The 13,559-nt window shown below is 49.9% G+C and overlaps 5 protein-coding genes across 5 annotated transcripts, besides 1 other annotated feature; 2 read left to right on the top strand and 3 right to left on the bottom strand.

Moving 5' to 3' along the window:
* Positions 1–13,559: part of a sequence feature (contig 1.153 11..403022(1)) that runs on past both edges of the window.
* ANIA_08422 (MARVEL domain-containing protein) lies at positions 151–900 on the bottom strand (the record flags this gene model as incomplete). Its single annotated transcript, XM_676599.1, has 3 exons — positions 151–426; positions 533–760; positions 865–900. The coding sequence occupies 3 exons, from the start codon at positions 898–900 to the stop codon at positions 151–153; spliced, it is 540 nt and encodes a 179-aa protein (XP_681691.1).
* On the bottom strand, positions 4,858–6,776 carry ANIA_08423 (uncharacterized protein; the record flags this gene model as incomplete). Its single annotated transcript, XM_676600.1, has 5 exons — positions 4,858–5,151; positions 5,205–5,320; positions 5,383–5,639; positions 5,719–6,418; positions 6,503–6,776. 5 exons carry the CDS (start codon positions 6,774–6,776, stop codon positions 4,858–4,860), a joined length of 1,641 nt encoding a protein of 546 aa, XP_681692.1.
* On the bottom strand, positions 7,321–9,446 carry ANIA_08424 (DUF2264 domain-containing protein; the record flags this gene model as incomplete). Its single annotated transcript, XM_676601.1, has 2 exons — positions 7,321–8,612; positions 8,669–9,446. 2 exons carry the CDS (start codon positions 9,444–9,446, stop codon positions 7,321–7,323), a joined length of 2,070 nt encoding a protein of 689 aa, XP_681693.1.
* On the top strand, positions 9,847–11,724 carry ANIA_11078 (uncharacterized protein; the record flags this gene model as incomplete). Its single annotated transcript, XM_676602.2, has 3 exons — positions 9,847–11,308; positions 11,493–11,514; positions 11,640–11,724. 3 exons carry the CDS (start codon positions 9,847–9,849, stop codon positions 11,722–11,724), a joined length of 1,569 nt encoding a protein of 522 aa, XP_681694.2.
* ANIA_11086 (uncharacterized protein) lies at positions 12,095–12,509 on the top strand (the record flags this gene model as incomplete). The annotated part of the gene is made up of 2 exons (XM_050612137.1): positions 12,095–12,181; positions 12,312–12,509. 2 exons carry the CDS (start codon positions 12,095–12,097, stop codon positions 12,507–12,509), a joined length of 285 nt encoding a protein of 94 aa, XP_050468089.1.

Genomic DNA, 13,559 nt, shown 5'->3' on the forward strand with positions numbered 1-13,559 from the left:
AACGCATCATAGATCATGATCTGCTGTTCCTGGCTACCTATGTGTCAAGTACTTAAACACGTTCAGACTCAAGTGTCTAGGCTGCAACGGTCACTTGTACCGTTTCCACCAGTGAGCGCTCAACAAACCCAACCCTACCTGACTGACCCGTCAAGCATAACTGACGCCCTTCCCCCTTCCTCTCGCAAAAAAGCTATACCCCACAATCCCGATACAAGCCACAAAGCTGGTAAACATGAACGCAGTGTCTGCCTTTGCAGAAGCACATCTACTCTTCAGCTTCCCCTCCTCCTCTCGCCCTCCATACCGACACCCTATGCCGTCCCCAATTTCAACACACCCACCGCTAAGCAACTCGTTTCTCCAGGTGGCTTCGCTGTAGTACGCGTTGCTACAATCCGTATGCCGGAGCAGGACGGCGTATGCCTGTACATACCCACGGGCAGTAATCTATCAGCCACTCGCCAATTAAGCGGGGAATGACGAGGCCAAGTAGATGAGAGGGAAATAAAAAGAGCAAGGAAAAACGTACAATCCCACTCGCCAACATCGTCACTCCACTAAGAGCATCTAGAGAAAGCGTGATGAGTCCTTCAAGCGATGATATGAAAAGAGAGATAATTCCAATAAAGGAGACCAGGGTGCCGAACCCGCCGCAGAACGCGGCGTACCCTGTCGCAGGTGGGACGGACTGGAGTCTGGTGTCTTGGCCACGAGCGAGGTCAACGGAGATGCCGAGGACTATAATGGCGGAGATGGCCTGAATGGTGAGTGGTTAGGGATGGACTGGCTTTTTGGAAAACAGGTTGTGAAGATGGGCCTCAATGGTGTTGTTGGTGTGAGAAGCATAATACGGAGACCTACCTGGAAGATGCGCACTATTGAGTTGACTATTTGCATTGTGTATGGCTGTGAATGGGTTGTCTAGTGGGAATTGAATTGACTGGTGTGAGTTATGTCGTGAGTAGGTGGTCTTTTGCTTCGGTTAGGAGTATTGATAGTGAGGTAACCCAGCCCTTCAAGCGCAATCTGGTAGAACTGTGATAATTCCTTTCAGGCAGGGCCAAAAATGTGATAAGGAGTAAGGACAAGTGTTAGATATAAATCTGAAGCAATATTTGAACGAGCATGACAACCATATTTATACCTAGGCTATACTATCTGTACAAGTACAAATACAAACAGATCACAGACGCCCTACCTGCGGTTAGCAAACAAACCCAGCACTTTCTGGCTACGGCTACGGAGATCAGCTTCACCTCCTATGTAGGTGAGGCCAGGACTGCGCCTTGACCAAGTGTGTATTTGTTTCATCCTGGCACACAGCATAGCGTGATACCTGTGACTGACAGATTGCATGGCAGACTTCGCATCACCGTCTGGTGTGACGCGGGAGGTGAGAATATGGTTGGACAGAACTCTTTTTCGCGAAGCTAACCGCCGATCTCGAGACCCTGTTTTTGCGCTGTCATTTCTAGGCTCTTTGGTTAAGATGCCCTTCCTAGCCTTTGGCTTGTCCGGGGTGTTCGTGTCTGGTGCAAAATCAAGTTCAACCAAAGCAATGTGCGCCAACCAGGATACTAGGTCCCGACTAGGATGCCAGCCCATTGATGCATGCTAGGCGCCAAGGAGCCTGGCGCTTAATGGGTGGCTGATTTTTACTGGTTTTTGTGGGCTAAGCGGAGTCATAGACACTGACCAGTGATGAAATCTTTCGTAGATTAATGCGGAAGTTGTACCGAGGAGTTTTTATGAAACTGGGTTCTGGCAGTGAAACTAGGGGTAGCTTGGAGGATAATATAGTATTACTACCTTCATGCAGGAGATGGAGATGGGCAGGTACTGAGGTTGGCTATGCAGCATGTACGACCAGGGCGATAAGGCTTGGATCCCGATTTACATTGACCACACCTGCCGCCGTCATTATACTCGTTCTTAGAGTGGACTTGAATATACCGAAACTAGATGCGTTCTATCGCTTAACTAGCATCATGTTTGTCGAGTTAGCTGTTTCTTGGAGGGCTTCCTACGCAATAGAGTGCTCTACTGGCAGGAAGGCCAGTAGAAGCTTGTCGAGGAAGTCAATATCGAGTCCTTTGGTACTTGTTCTTATCAAACCTGATTGCCGCTGGGGGCTTAGAAACATGGACACTGATGCTATGCCTCTAGCGAACGGAAAACTATCCAATGTTGAAACGTACCTATATTATGACAGTATTAACAGGCACCTACAAGGGCATACATTCTCATTTAGGGTCATGAATTATATCTGCTTGCATAGCTACCGTTGCAGCACGCATCGTGGTTAACAGTAACTGTAGATCTCAGCATTAGTCAGTTAGTCCATGGTGCATTTCTACGAACGTACACAACATGTCTCCTGATATGTATCTGTAATACCCAACCGTGGAGGGAACTTGCCTTACCAGTCTTGTGATATTACTGCGGTACGTGGAGCATGGGTAAAAGAGGATGGCAAAAAAAAAAAAGGAAAAAGGAAATGACAAGGGTGGGATTCGAACCCACGCCAAATTAATGACGCGGAAACTTGAAAGATCAAGATAGAGGTTCTAATTAGATACCTTAACCGCGCGCCTTAGACCGCTCGGCCACCTTGCCAATTGTTGAGATGATGTTTTAAATAGCGCAACTTATGCTCCCCTTAAAGACATTTGAAGACTTTTGAAGTCGCCTTACTCACACCGCACCCACGCTCAGTAGTGCGAGCTCTTATATCTTGGGAGCAGTGCAAAATGAACAGTTGCTCAAATAGCCCAAATGTATAAAGAAATATGCTGTTGGTTTGTTGTTCGACTTGGGTTAAGATTCCGCTTCCAATCACGGGATGCGATATATATATCTCCCTCTCAGAGCTCGACCGTACCACGACCAGGTTATATTTCATGCCATGTGTGGAGAAATAGGAACACCGGTAAAAGATACGAGTACTCAAATACTGACAAGAATGACAACACTAGGAATCAAGATAGGACCGCATGTTCGATTCAGAGAGCTTGGCTGTATCGACGTAGCACCTTGCTCGAAGACCGAAAGTGCACGAACTTAGATGTGAAAAGAGGCAGACGAAGCTAGGGTCTGCCAACTCGAGCCATACGAACCGTCTTACTTATTTCCCCTGATAGTCCACTTACGGCCATACTATACCCAGCATGGGGTCATGCTTAGGTGGATAAGACTTTGACTCGGCAACCGACACCCCTGCACCAGGCGTAGTTCTCAGATTCGTTTCGACACTTTCTCGATAACCCCCAATGAAACATACAAACATCGAACGAATTATTTTCCGGCTACCATAAGCGCGCAACCTAAGTTAATGCACCTAGCCCATTGGGATAGCACCGATCAGTTTCCTCCCCAATGGCCTGACCAACTGACTCGCAACGACCTTCAAACAGCGAAGCTCATTCGTCTTTGCCGAGTAGACAGGTAGATATCCAATAATAAAGTAAGTCGGGGTCTGGCGATCCCGCAGACTGCGCACGACTGTATTCTGACTGCGGGATTGAGTGATGGGATATCAATGGCAGAGTATGATGCTTATTGTTGCAGTGGAATATGTGGGAAAATATTGAAACGTTACCCAACAGCAGGCATCATTGGTCTAGTGGTAGAATTCATCGTTGCCATCGATGAGGCCCGTGTTCGATTCACGGATGATGCAAAGTGATTATGTTTTTTTAGACCATACGGTAGATGGTATTGGACCCAAGGGTAGCTGTGTGGTCCCAGGCCTTGTCAACCCTCATTGCCGTATGATCGGTTTAGAAGCCGGAAATACTTCAACAAAGACCAGCTGAGCTTCAAGGGCTAGCTCAGATGGACAGGCAGCTGAGGGTACCAAAGCAGGTGGAATCTTCACGCTTTTCGGTTCCTCATCATTGTGCGCACTTCAGCAAGCGGTGAGGTGAAAATTTTCAGCTCGGCGTGGTTCATGATTCTGCCATCGTCGTCCAGAGTTCCAAACTTGTTCTGAACCACGCCGTGGCTCAGAACTCACCTTGGGTCAGAGGTTTCTGACCCACGATCAGCTTATCTTTCGACAAGGACTCTGTAACCTACTGTACATGATCATATGTCTCTATAATAATTGACAATGAATTTTCTGTTTACTCCGCATGGCAAACAGAATGCCATTAACCACAATATATGCTGAGTAGAACGAGTCAAACAAACATATTTTCGGTTGTTAAGGCTGTGGTCCGTAATGATAATATGTTGTATGCTCAATATATTTTGTTTTCCTAATCCTCAGTTTTTATTCTCCCGGTCTCCTTCAAGAAACAGATTGTTGTAACCGCCCCCACGTTCTCTGTTTGCTTCCCATCCAGAGGGCGTCTGGAGCATCTTTATTGAGCATATGCTTAGCAACGGCGCCAATGTGCAGCACTTAACGGCCTCGGCCTTATAAAGCGGAGTTTGAAACCCTGAGGTCCTGAATGCAGCGAACCCCTCAGGCTGCGGATATTACCACAGTGCGCATGTGCTCTGTACCAGATATCGACTTCATGGATCTGATTCTTCGGTATACACCTTCGCTAGAGGTCTCATGATTGTTAACACTTAGGCCACCTTTGGTTCAGGCGAGTGATGTACTCGAACGCGGCAGATTTGCAGCCGCAGGGTAGCCAGGTCCTCTGTAAGGTAAAGTGAATTCGGCATCGACGCATCCAGGAAAGGGCGCTTAGTGATATTTGAGTCCCAAACACGTTGCGGTATGCAGCCTTGACAAACGTTGATCTGAAGATGACATTTCAGGAGTAGGCAACACTAAACAAATCATATAGCGCAAGTGGACAAAAGAAGCTCACTCAAAGATTCCGACTTAATGGCCAAACTCTAAGCCTTCGCGCCCTTCCCATCCAAGACCTCAACATGCTCCAGCACTTCTCTTTTAGCATCGATATCCTTCCCATCGCTCTCTTCCTCTTTGTCCTTGATAGCGTACTCACCAACGCTGTACTTCCCGGCCTTGACATCTCGTCTCCACAGCCACTGACCAACCATAAACAGCGTGCACCAGCAGATAACAAAGATCGTGTTGACCGCGTATCCCTTGCGCCATTTAGGTGCTTCTACGACAGGGAACACGGTGATCGGGTAGAAGCTGAAGAAGACCCAGCCAAACGTCATCTATCCTCCATGTTAGCATGCCAGAAAGAGAGTAAGGTATAGGGTAGGCATACCATAGCCCCAGACGTAAACGCTCTGGCTTCGGAGTCATCGCGCATGACCATGTTCACCCACGGGAAGAGGATTGGCGTGACACACGAGGTGAAGCCGAGAAGGTAGTATGCAGTAACTAGTATCATCAACACGCTGCGCCCAACAAAGGGGTATATAGGAAGGAAGGGATGAGCTCACATTTCAGTCCCAGCGGAATATCCCAGACCAAAAGGCAGACATTCGAGAAGAGCAGGACGGAGGCAACAACGCCCATGACAGCCCAGGGCGGATATACCATGACCAGAGATGTCGCCAGTACACCGGCAAACACAGAAACAGCCTGTACGCCCGTCGGAATCATATTGATCTGAGACACTGTCCAGGTACCATATCGATCTGCCTGGTCTTTTAACCAGAGGATCATCTGGCCGGCAACGTAGGAGGTGCATTGGAAGCTGGTTGAATCGTTAGTCACTGCAACAAACAGTTTTTACCTACCTGTGCACATGCTAGGTAGGGAGACGGCCCACTAACAAGATGTACGTAAAGACTGCGATATAGAAGTGCCAATGGGTAAACACTCTCCTGAGCATGCGTTTCCCAATTTTCCGGCTTTCCCTCACACCCTCGTTCCGCATCCTCTGAACACAGAGCCTATGATCAGCGTCCGTCAACCACCACACTTTCTCCCCGTGCGGCAGACCAGGGAAGAAGAAGAAACTTCCCAGGGCAATTGGCAAGCTGATGCACCCATCGATAATGAATAGCCACCGCCACCCGGCCATCCCATGGACACCGTCTAGCGTCTCGTGCGCTGCGGCTTGTAGATACCCGCCTGCGAAGGAGCCGAGATTGCTCGAGACGAACCAGACACCTGCGCGCTTGAAGAGCTCGTCGCCCCTGTACCAGGAGGAAAGGATATACATGGTACCGCTGGACACGGGGGTCTCAAGGACACCAAGAAGAAACCGAAGACCGTAGATATCGTGGTGATTGCGGAGCCGGGATTGTGCGAATGTGAGGACGGACCAGCACACTTCCATGGTCGGCAGGAAATAGCGCGCAAATTTGGGCCGCGACATTATCATCATGCTGGGAATCTCAAAGAGCATGTAGCCGATATTGTAGAAGGTGCCGAAGAGCGAGTACTCGTTTCCATACAAATTGAGGTCCTCTTTCATTCCCGAGGAGTAGGCGTTATTGATGTTGACTTGGTCGAGCCATTTGATAAAGTCTGGACAGCGTCAGAGTCAGTGCCAGTGCAGCGCCAGAATTAGTGGACATGCAGAGAAGATTGGGGTTTCGGATGGGAACAGACATGCCAGACAGCAAAGCGGCAGCAGGACGCAGTCCAGCTTGAAGAGCAGCTTGCGCTCCTGCTTTGAGTAGTGGCTCGGATACCAATCGAAGAGGTAAAGCCAGGCGACCCATAGAGAGCGCGGCTTGGGCTTGTGGGCGGAACTGATAGAGGCAGGAGCGGCATCTCTCTCGGCGTCGGCGATCTTAACATCTTCGAATGCTGGGTTTTGCGATGCATCCACGGCCATGGGCTGGTCGAGGCTAGTCTTCCCTTTAGCGACTTGGTCGGTCATGGTGCCCTTAATTGTGCTACTGAGTCACGCAGTGTTGAGGGGAAGGGTGAGAAGCGTCCAGACGGTATATCCATGCCTTTGACGTCTTATATAGGAGCCACTGCTCGATAGATCGGTGTAAAAAGTATGATTGGATCCAGCCAACCACGCCACCCCAGACTCTGGGCGTGGATTGCGGGGTATCTGGAGCAGCGAGGGATGGACACTTGCTCGGAGGATCTCTGATGGGATGCGGATGATCTCAACCCGAGGGCTGGGTTCGGCTAAAATGACGATTGGGGGAATCTGTCCCTTCGCGTTTAGTCTCTAGTCAAGTAGTTACGAGATTGAACAGCCTAGCTGGTGACCTATGTATGAAATGTACCGACTGGGGTGGGATTAGGGTTTATTGGCTTGATCGTCTTATGTAGAGCATGGATAATTTGGGTATCTTTCTATGTGATTTGTGGCTTCATGAGCAGGTATTTGCATCTCTAGCAAAATATTGATATTACAGATTCTAACCCAGACTGCACATACTCGTAGCATTAATGGGAGTACTGATCTACGTGACACTAATGTCCAAATCATCCCCAGCTGCCCGGATAAACAGCTTCGGCCGCTTCATCCACATATCACGCACACTTTCGTGCCCTAAGCCCGCGGACGCCGCAACTGCAAAAACGCCAGAGACAAGCCAAATTTCCCTACTGTTACCCAAACTACTGAGAGGAAGATCATGGCGTACCGACGGGAGAAAACCCCTCGACGCGATGAGATTCGTGTTCGGATCAGGTCTGAAACAAAACACTCTGCTCTGTACATAAACCATCTCTTTGCCGCTGCTCGAGACTAGGAACTGAGTATTAGCCGTTAAATCAGCGATTCCACTCGCTCCAGCACGAGATATGATCAAACAACTCCCCGGCTCTGAGTAGCGTCCTTCGAAAGTTTGAGAGTTCGGCTGGGCCGCGGTGATAAAACCACCAGAAGCTGTTTCGCTACTGATTGCAAATCCTGAGTCGACAAGTTGAATATCCTCCGACAGTCCTCGTTGTTCGGAGGTCCCTTGTATTCTATGCACCCTCACATGCCACCCTGGATAGACCTCTCCCAGCGGAACCAACACCGTTGAGACCCTCATCTCAATATACCTCCACGGCTGCCAAACACTGAATAGCCCCGGGACCGTGCCGTCCTTCTGGCCGGTACTGCAGTGCACGTCCAAAGCCCTTTCCTGGACTGGAGCATCCCTCACTCTCCAACTCTCGCCGCCATCGAAACTCACAGCGAGCGTACTGTCCGGCGCTGTTTGCTCAAGGAGCATCCCACAAGGAACACTGAACGCAAACGCAGACGAGTATGCCAGTTTCCCGTACTTTGCTTCGCGTGCTTTATGTCCCTTTTTTGTCATCTGACCGGATGAGAGGAGAAAATGGTGCTCAGGACTGTTGACCAGGATATGACGAGGCGGCCAGAGGAGTTCCACCTGTCGAGGTGATGGTTCAGTTTTGGAAGCGGAGGGGTGAGGAAGCTCGGGCGTCTTCCAGAACGGATGTGCCTCCGGGAGCATTAGGACGATAAATGCCTTCAGACACCAGTAGACCGATTGCGGCGAGTTGTAGTTCTCGGCCATGTACATGTTGGGGTACGTGTAGCCGATGTTCAGCGTGCCGTCGACGTTGAAGATGTGCGGCTGTTTTGACCACCAGCGTAGATGCCGGAGAAGCAGCCCCTTGATGGCTCCTAGGCTACTGACGGGCTCGTCAAGCTGGACACCTGCGCAAGCCGCAGCAGACCAGAACGCTGCAAATGCGAAACGGTATGTCATGCTGCGGCCGAAGGGGATAGCAGCGCCTGCTAACGGTCAGTACACGAGGCTCTATGTCCACCAGCGGGGAGTAGTAGCATACCATCAGGATCAAAATACCGCCAGAAAACAGACCCGAAATCCTTGGCAGACTGACAATATCTCTTTGCCCTGGGCTGATCCTCTTCACCCGCAAACCGTACATACAGCAACTGCGCAAACTGGATGGCGAAGCTGCCTGAATAGTAATCTGCTTGTTTCCGCCCATCATCCCATAGTCCGTCACTCGACCAGCCCTGGCCAATATTGAATGTGTCGAGTGTGTTAAGAGCAGCGGTGATTTCGTCTTGGAGTTCATCTCTAGGGACGCCGAGGGATCTGATGAGAGCAAGGTTCACAAATACGCGGAACCAAAGCCAGTTGTTCTGTGGTATTTTGTGTCTGTTCATCTGTCTGAGCCATGTAATAAGGTTCTTTCTGTGAACATCATTCAATTTATCGAGAAATGCATCGGGCCTAGCCAGAAGCGCAACGGCAATAGACTCCATCTCGACCATCCGTTGATCAAAGTCCCCAAGATCACCCCAGTATTCCGAACTCTTTGGGTCTACTCCAGCGCGCAGGCCGTCGACCCACGACTGGAGATCGAGGGTCTCGCACCTGTCTTCGAGGAGAAACGGGACGACCCATAGCGGACGCGCGAATCCTTCTAGCTGCGCGGCGGTCTCGTCGAATCCAGCTGCGGTTGCGACTGAGAGCCTGATTCGGGCCTTGAAGGGACTTTTGTAGGACTCGAGCGCAGAGAGCAGGGACTTTGCAGCGCAGACTAGGTCTGATCGTGTGGTGAAGGCGTTGTCTGAGAAGCCTGATAGAGGCGGCATCGTGCTGGAGGCTGAGACTGGTTAGTCTCTGAAGTTTAGGCGAGCACAACAATTATTTCAGAATACAGAAAATGCTCTACGTCGGCCGACGGGATGATAATAGCCGACTCCGCACGTCTCTCCAACTGCCGTCAGATGAGTGGTGGGAATCGCCGGGGAACGGGGATTTCTGGACGGGCTGCGGAGTATTGGCAGCGGCATATTTGCAGACGCTCTATTTGCTCTCCAATGCATGTTACGAGAAGAAGTTATTGCAATATAATTGAACGAAGCTATAGCGTACTTATCGATAAATCTTCAGTCGTCGCCCTAATTAGCCACTTTCCCACACACGAGGAAATAGGACCAGAACAACCTCTTGACTGCGCGTCTAATATTCCAGCCACCTTACTCCCCCAGTATGAACGGCCATTCGATATCTTGTACATCCAGTACATCCTCCTCACCTGATGGATTGTCGCCACTACCGAAGAAACGAAAGGCCGATAGCATAACCTCCCTCTCCGATGGCCAGACCGATTCCGATGAAACGCCCGTAACACCTCAGATACTCCGAGATCAAGCCCCTCAGTACGACGTTCCTGATCTTTTCGACGAAAATATCCTTGCAAAAGTCTTCCGGACAGCATCTGCATCACTAAACGATCCCAAGGTCTTCACCAAACCAACAGGAGTACCTATCGGCTATCCAGAAATTGTACCGCAAGACGGGCCCAGTTTCGGCCAATACGAGTTCAGAGATCCTGAATTTTGGACGTGCGGATTTTTCCCTGGCAGTCTCTATGCACTCCTTGAGCGATCCATCAAGTACCCTCATTGCGTCTCCATCAGATCTAGCATTAAGATCCAGGACGTACGAACACAGCTTCGCTCATTAAGCAAAGCATGGTCTAAGTCATTACACAGCATGGCCTTCCGAACAGATACGCATGATATCGGGTTCATAGTCATGCCAGCTCTGAAGCGAGATTGGGAACTGTCCGGAAATGAACAAAGCCTGAGGTCAATTACACAGGCAGCGTGGAGTCTTGCAACAAGGTACGTTCCCACAGCAGGAGCAATCAGGAGCTGGGACTGTCTGGTGAAAAAGGAGATTACGGTCACCGACCAAAGCGAGAATGTGCTCGTGATCGTTGACAGTCTATGCAATCTTGATTTACTATTTTATGCATCCGCGCACACGGGAGACGATTCCTTTGCGAAGTTGGCAGAAATACATGCCCGGACATTGTTACGAACGCATCTTCGAGAGGAGAATGGCATTGTCGTCCCGAAAGGTGGATACCAGGGGCAACTGTACTCAACATGTCATGTTGCGAATATAGACCCTGCAAATGGTAGCCTGAAATGGCGGTGGACAGCGCAAGGATACAGCAACGACTCAACCTGGTCCCGTGGCCAGGCTTGGGCAATACTTGGGTACGCGCAGACATACATGTGGACGAAGGACACCAGCTTTTTAGATGCTGCATGCGGTACGGCGGAGTACTTCCTTCATAGACTCGAAACAGCGCCTTTATGCGTTGAGATCCCACTTGACGTGTATTCTCCGTGTCTATCCACTGCCGGTAACAAAAAAAGGAGAAGCACAAAAGGCCGCCACGTCCCGCTTTGGGACTTCGACGCACCTGTTGACCCTTCATCGCCCTTGCGAGATTCCTCAGCCGGCCTCATTGCAGCCAACGGGATGCTGGTCTTGTTTCAAGCGCTTCTCTCCACTGGTCAAGACAAGCTTGCACGGCGCTTTCTAGACGCTGCGGTGGAGATTGTCGGGGATACTATCAATCTATGTCTGGCGTTGGAGAAAGCTCAGCTTGTGGGGGAGGGCTCCAATATCAGTGTTGAGGATAGCACCCCTGGGTGTACGTTCGAGTCGATTCTCAAGAATGGCACGGCAAACAACAACCAGCATGCGCGACGGCAGTATAGCAATCATGGTTTGGTGTATGGGGATTACTATCTTATAGAGTTTGGTAATCGGCTACTTGATCTAGGACTTGTATGATAGGCTCAATCAATTTGAAAAGAACACACTATCATGAATAGATACAGTGTCGCAAATAGAATTGTAAGGTGTTCTGGGGAAAAGGCGCCCTGGCTTGTTCCTGAAAGTTCCACCCAGCTTTTGAGTAATGTCCGACAATTATTCGAGTCCGTCTAGGACTGTCGCTTACTGCTGATACTCACTAAAAGGCAATCTCCTGTTTCTCACACACAAGTAAGTATACGAGTGGGTGACGTCGGTCCGCCTTGTTCTCGTTATCAGTGTCCGTCATAGGACCAAAATCGCGCACTCCGTACGGTGAGTGAGTCACGAACCAGCATATCAGCGATGGCGCAGTTCTCTCGTGTAGAAAACACCTACTAGGCGCCACTATATTCCATCTAAAAGGAGGGTAGCGTATATTCAGTGGACTAGTGCTCCGTCTCGCCGCCGCTCATGGCAGTCGTCAATTGACGATTGGTTTTCTGAGAAGCTGGGACGCTAACCCCTTGCTAAACACGTCCAAGCTCATTTTCAGATGGAGATAGACTCCAATCACGTAAATCGAGCACGGATAACGAAATAGTGGCTTTCCAAGATATCCTTACAGATCAGCGGCTTGCATTGGTTGGAGTATAGTAAACCAACTCCACCCCCCCTAAGTATGCTATATAAGACCAGAAATCGCTCATTAAAGCTTCTACCCTCGACCACTACCGAACCTGACCTGAGCGCACCTTCTGAGCTCGAGGTAAGAATATCTTCTTCGTCGACTATCCTCACCCTGACATACCACAGCACATCACCCCAGAATGACTACTACCTCAACAATATCTCCCTCGAACACCAGACAAACCACCAAAGTTGGCCCTAGTGCAAAGTTCAGTGGCAACGTCTACCTCGAGCTCATTCACCGCGATCCGAAAGTTGCAACCGCCAATGTTACGTTCGCTCCGTGTGCCCGCATTCACTGGCACACGCACGAGGAGGGGCAGGTCATCAAAGTCACGACCGGAAATGGCTGGATATGCGACAAGGGAAAGAAGCCAAGACGGATAAAGGCAGGGGATGTGATCTGAGCGCCGGCTGGGACGACGCACTGGCATGGAGCAGATGAAGAAAGTCTCATGACACACTTTGTTGTTGGGCTTGGGGAGACGAAGTGGTTGGATGCGGTCACAGATGAGGAGTATACCGCGGGGAGGGAGGCTTCATGATTGCCAGTAATTATCCAACAGCAGGTGGATTATAGACGGGCTTAAGCTGCCATTGCGTCCTGATACAAACACGCCGAATTGTTTTCTGAGGTCGATTCTGAAGGTTTCTTGCAAATTACCAAGCTATCCACTTCGTAGTGCATTCCTGGGAAATGTGCATGAAAGCTTTCCCAAAGCCTTACTATCAGAGTTCTTGATAACAACTTGTCATCCTCTCTTCAGCTCCGTATATTCTCCTGGTTGGCTTGTTTGGGGTTTTAGGTCAACTGGTCAGCCCCACCTATATACATCCTGCTTACGCGCTAGGATCAATCCACCGACAAAGTTAGTAGAAGATCTGTGGGCTAGAGGCAGACCATGATAGCCTAGAGGAGATACCATTCCGGAGTACGTGAAGGCGCGGATTATTTGCCGTAGATAGCCAAAATGATCTGGCCGCTACAAGTTTCCGAGCCCAGACCAAGAGCTCTGATGGCCGCCCAAGTTGATACTCGGCGAGACATTTCATGGTGGGATCTCGTGGGCCTCCCACGGCTCCTCTTGGTTGCTGAGTCCTCATCACTCCTTACCGGGCTGGAAAGAGCGGACTTGCAGCCAAGGCATGGTGGATGAAAGGGATTGTATTTGATCCTGAAAGTGCCGTGGCTGTTCTAAATCCTTGTCAGTCCACGGCAAATCTCGCCCTCAATCCGGTCTCCAAACCGCTGACAATATTGCGGATTGCAGGACCTTTTCTGGATTCAATTAGATTGGCATTCGTTTGCGCCTAGGCATAAGTTTAGAATAAATCGGCCCGGCCTCGCTGGAATTGCTCACCCTTGTTGCCTGTTTCAAATCCTGTTGTTCCGTAAATAGCACACATATTTGGATTGCCATTATGGTATTTCCAGTGTAGTATAGTTTAATATGTGT

The sequence above is a fragment of the Aspergillus nidulans genome, chromosome V, assembly GCF_000011425.1.
Source record: "Aspergillus nidulans FGSC A4 chromosome V".
Taxonomy (NCBI): domain Eukaryota; kingdom Fungi; phylum Ascomycota; class Eurotiomycetes; order Eurotiales; family Aspergillaceae; genus Aspergillus; species Aspergillus nidulans.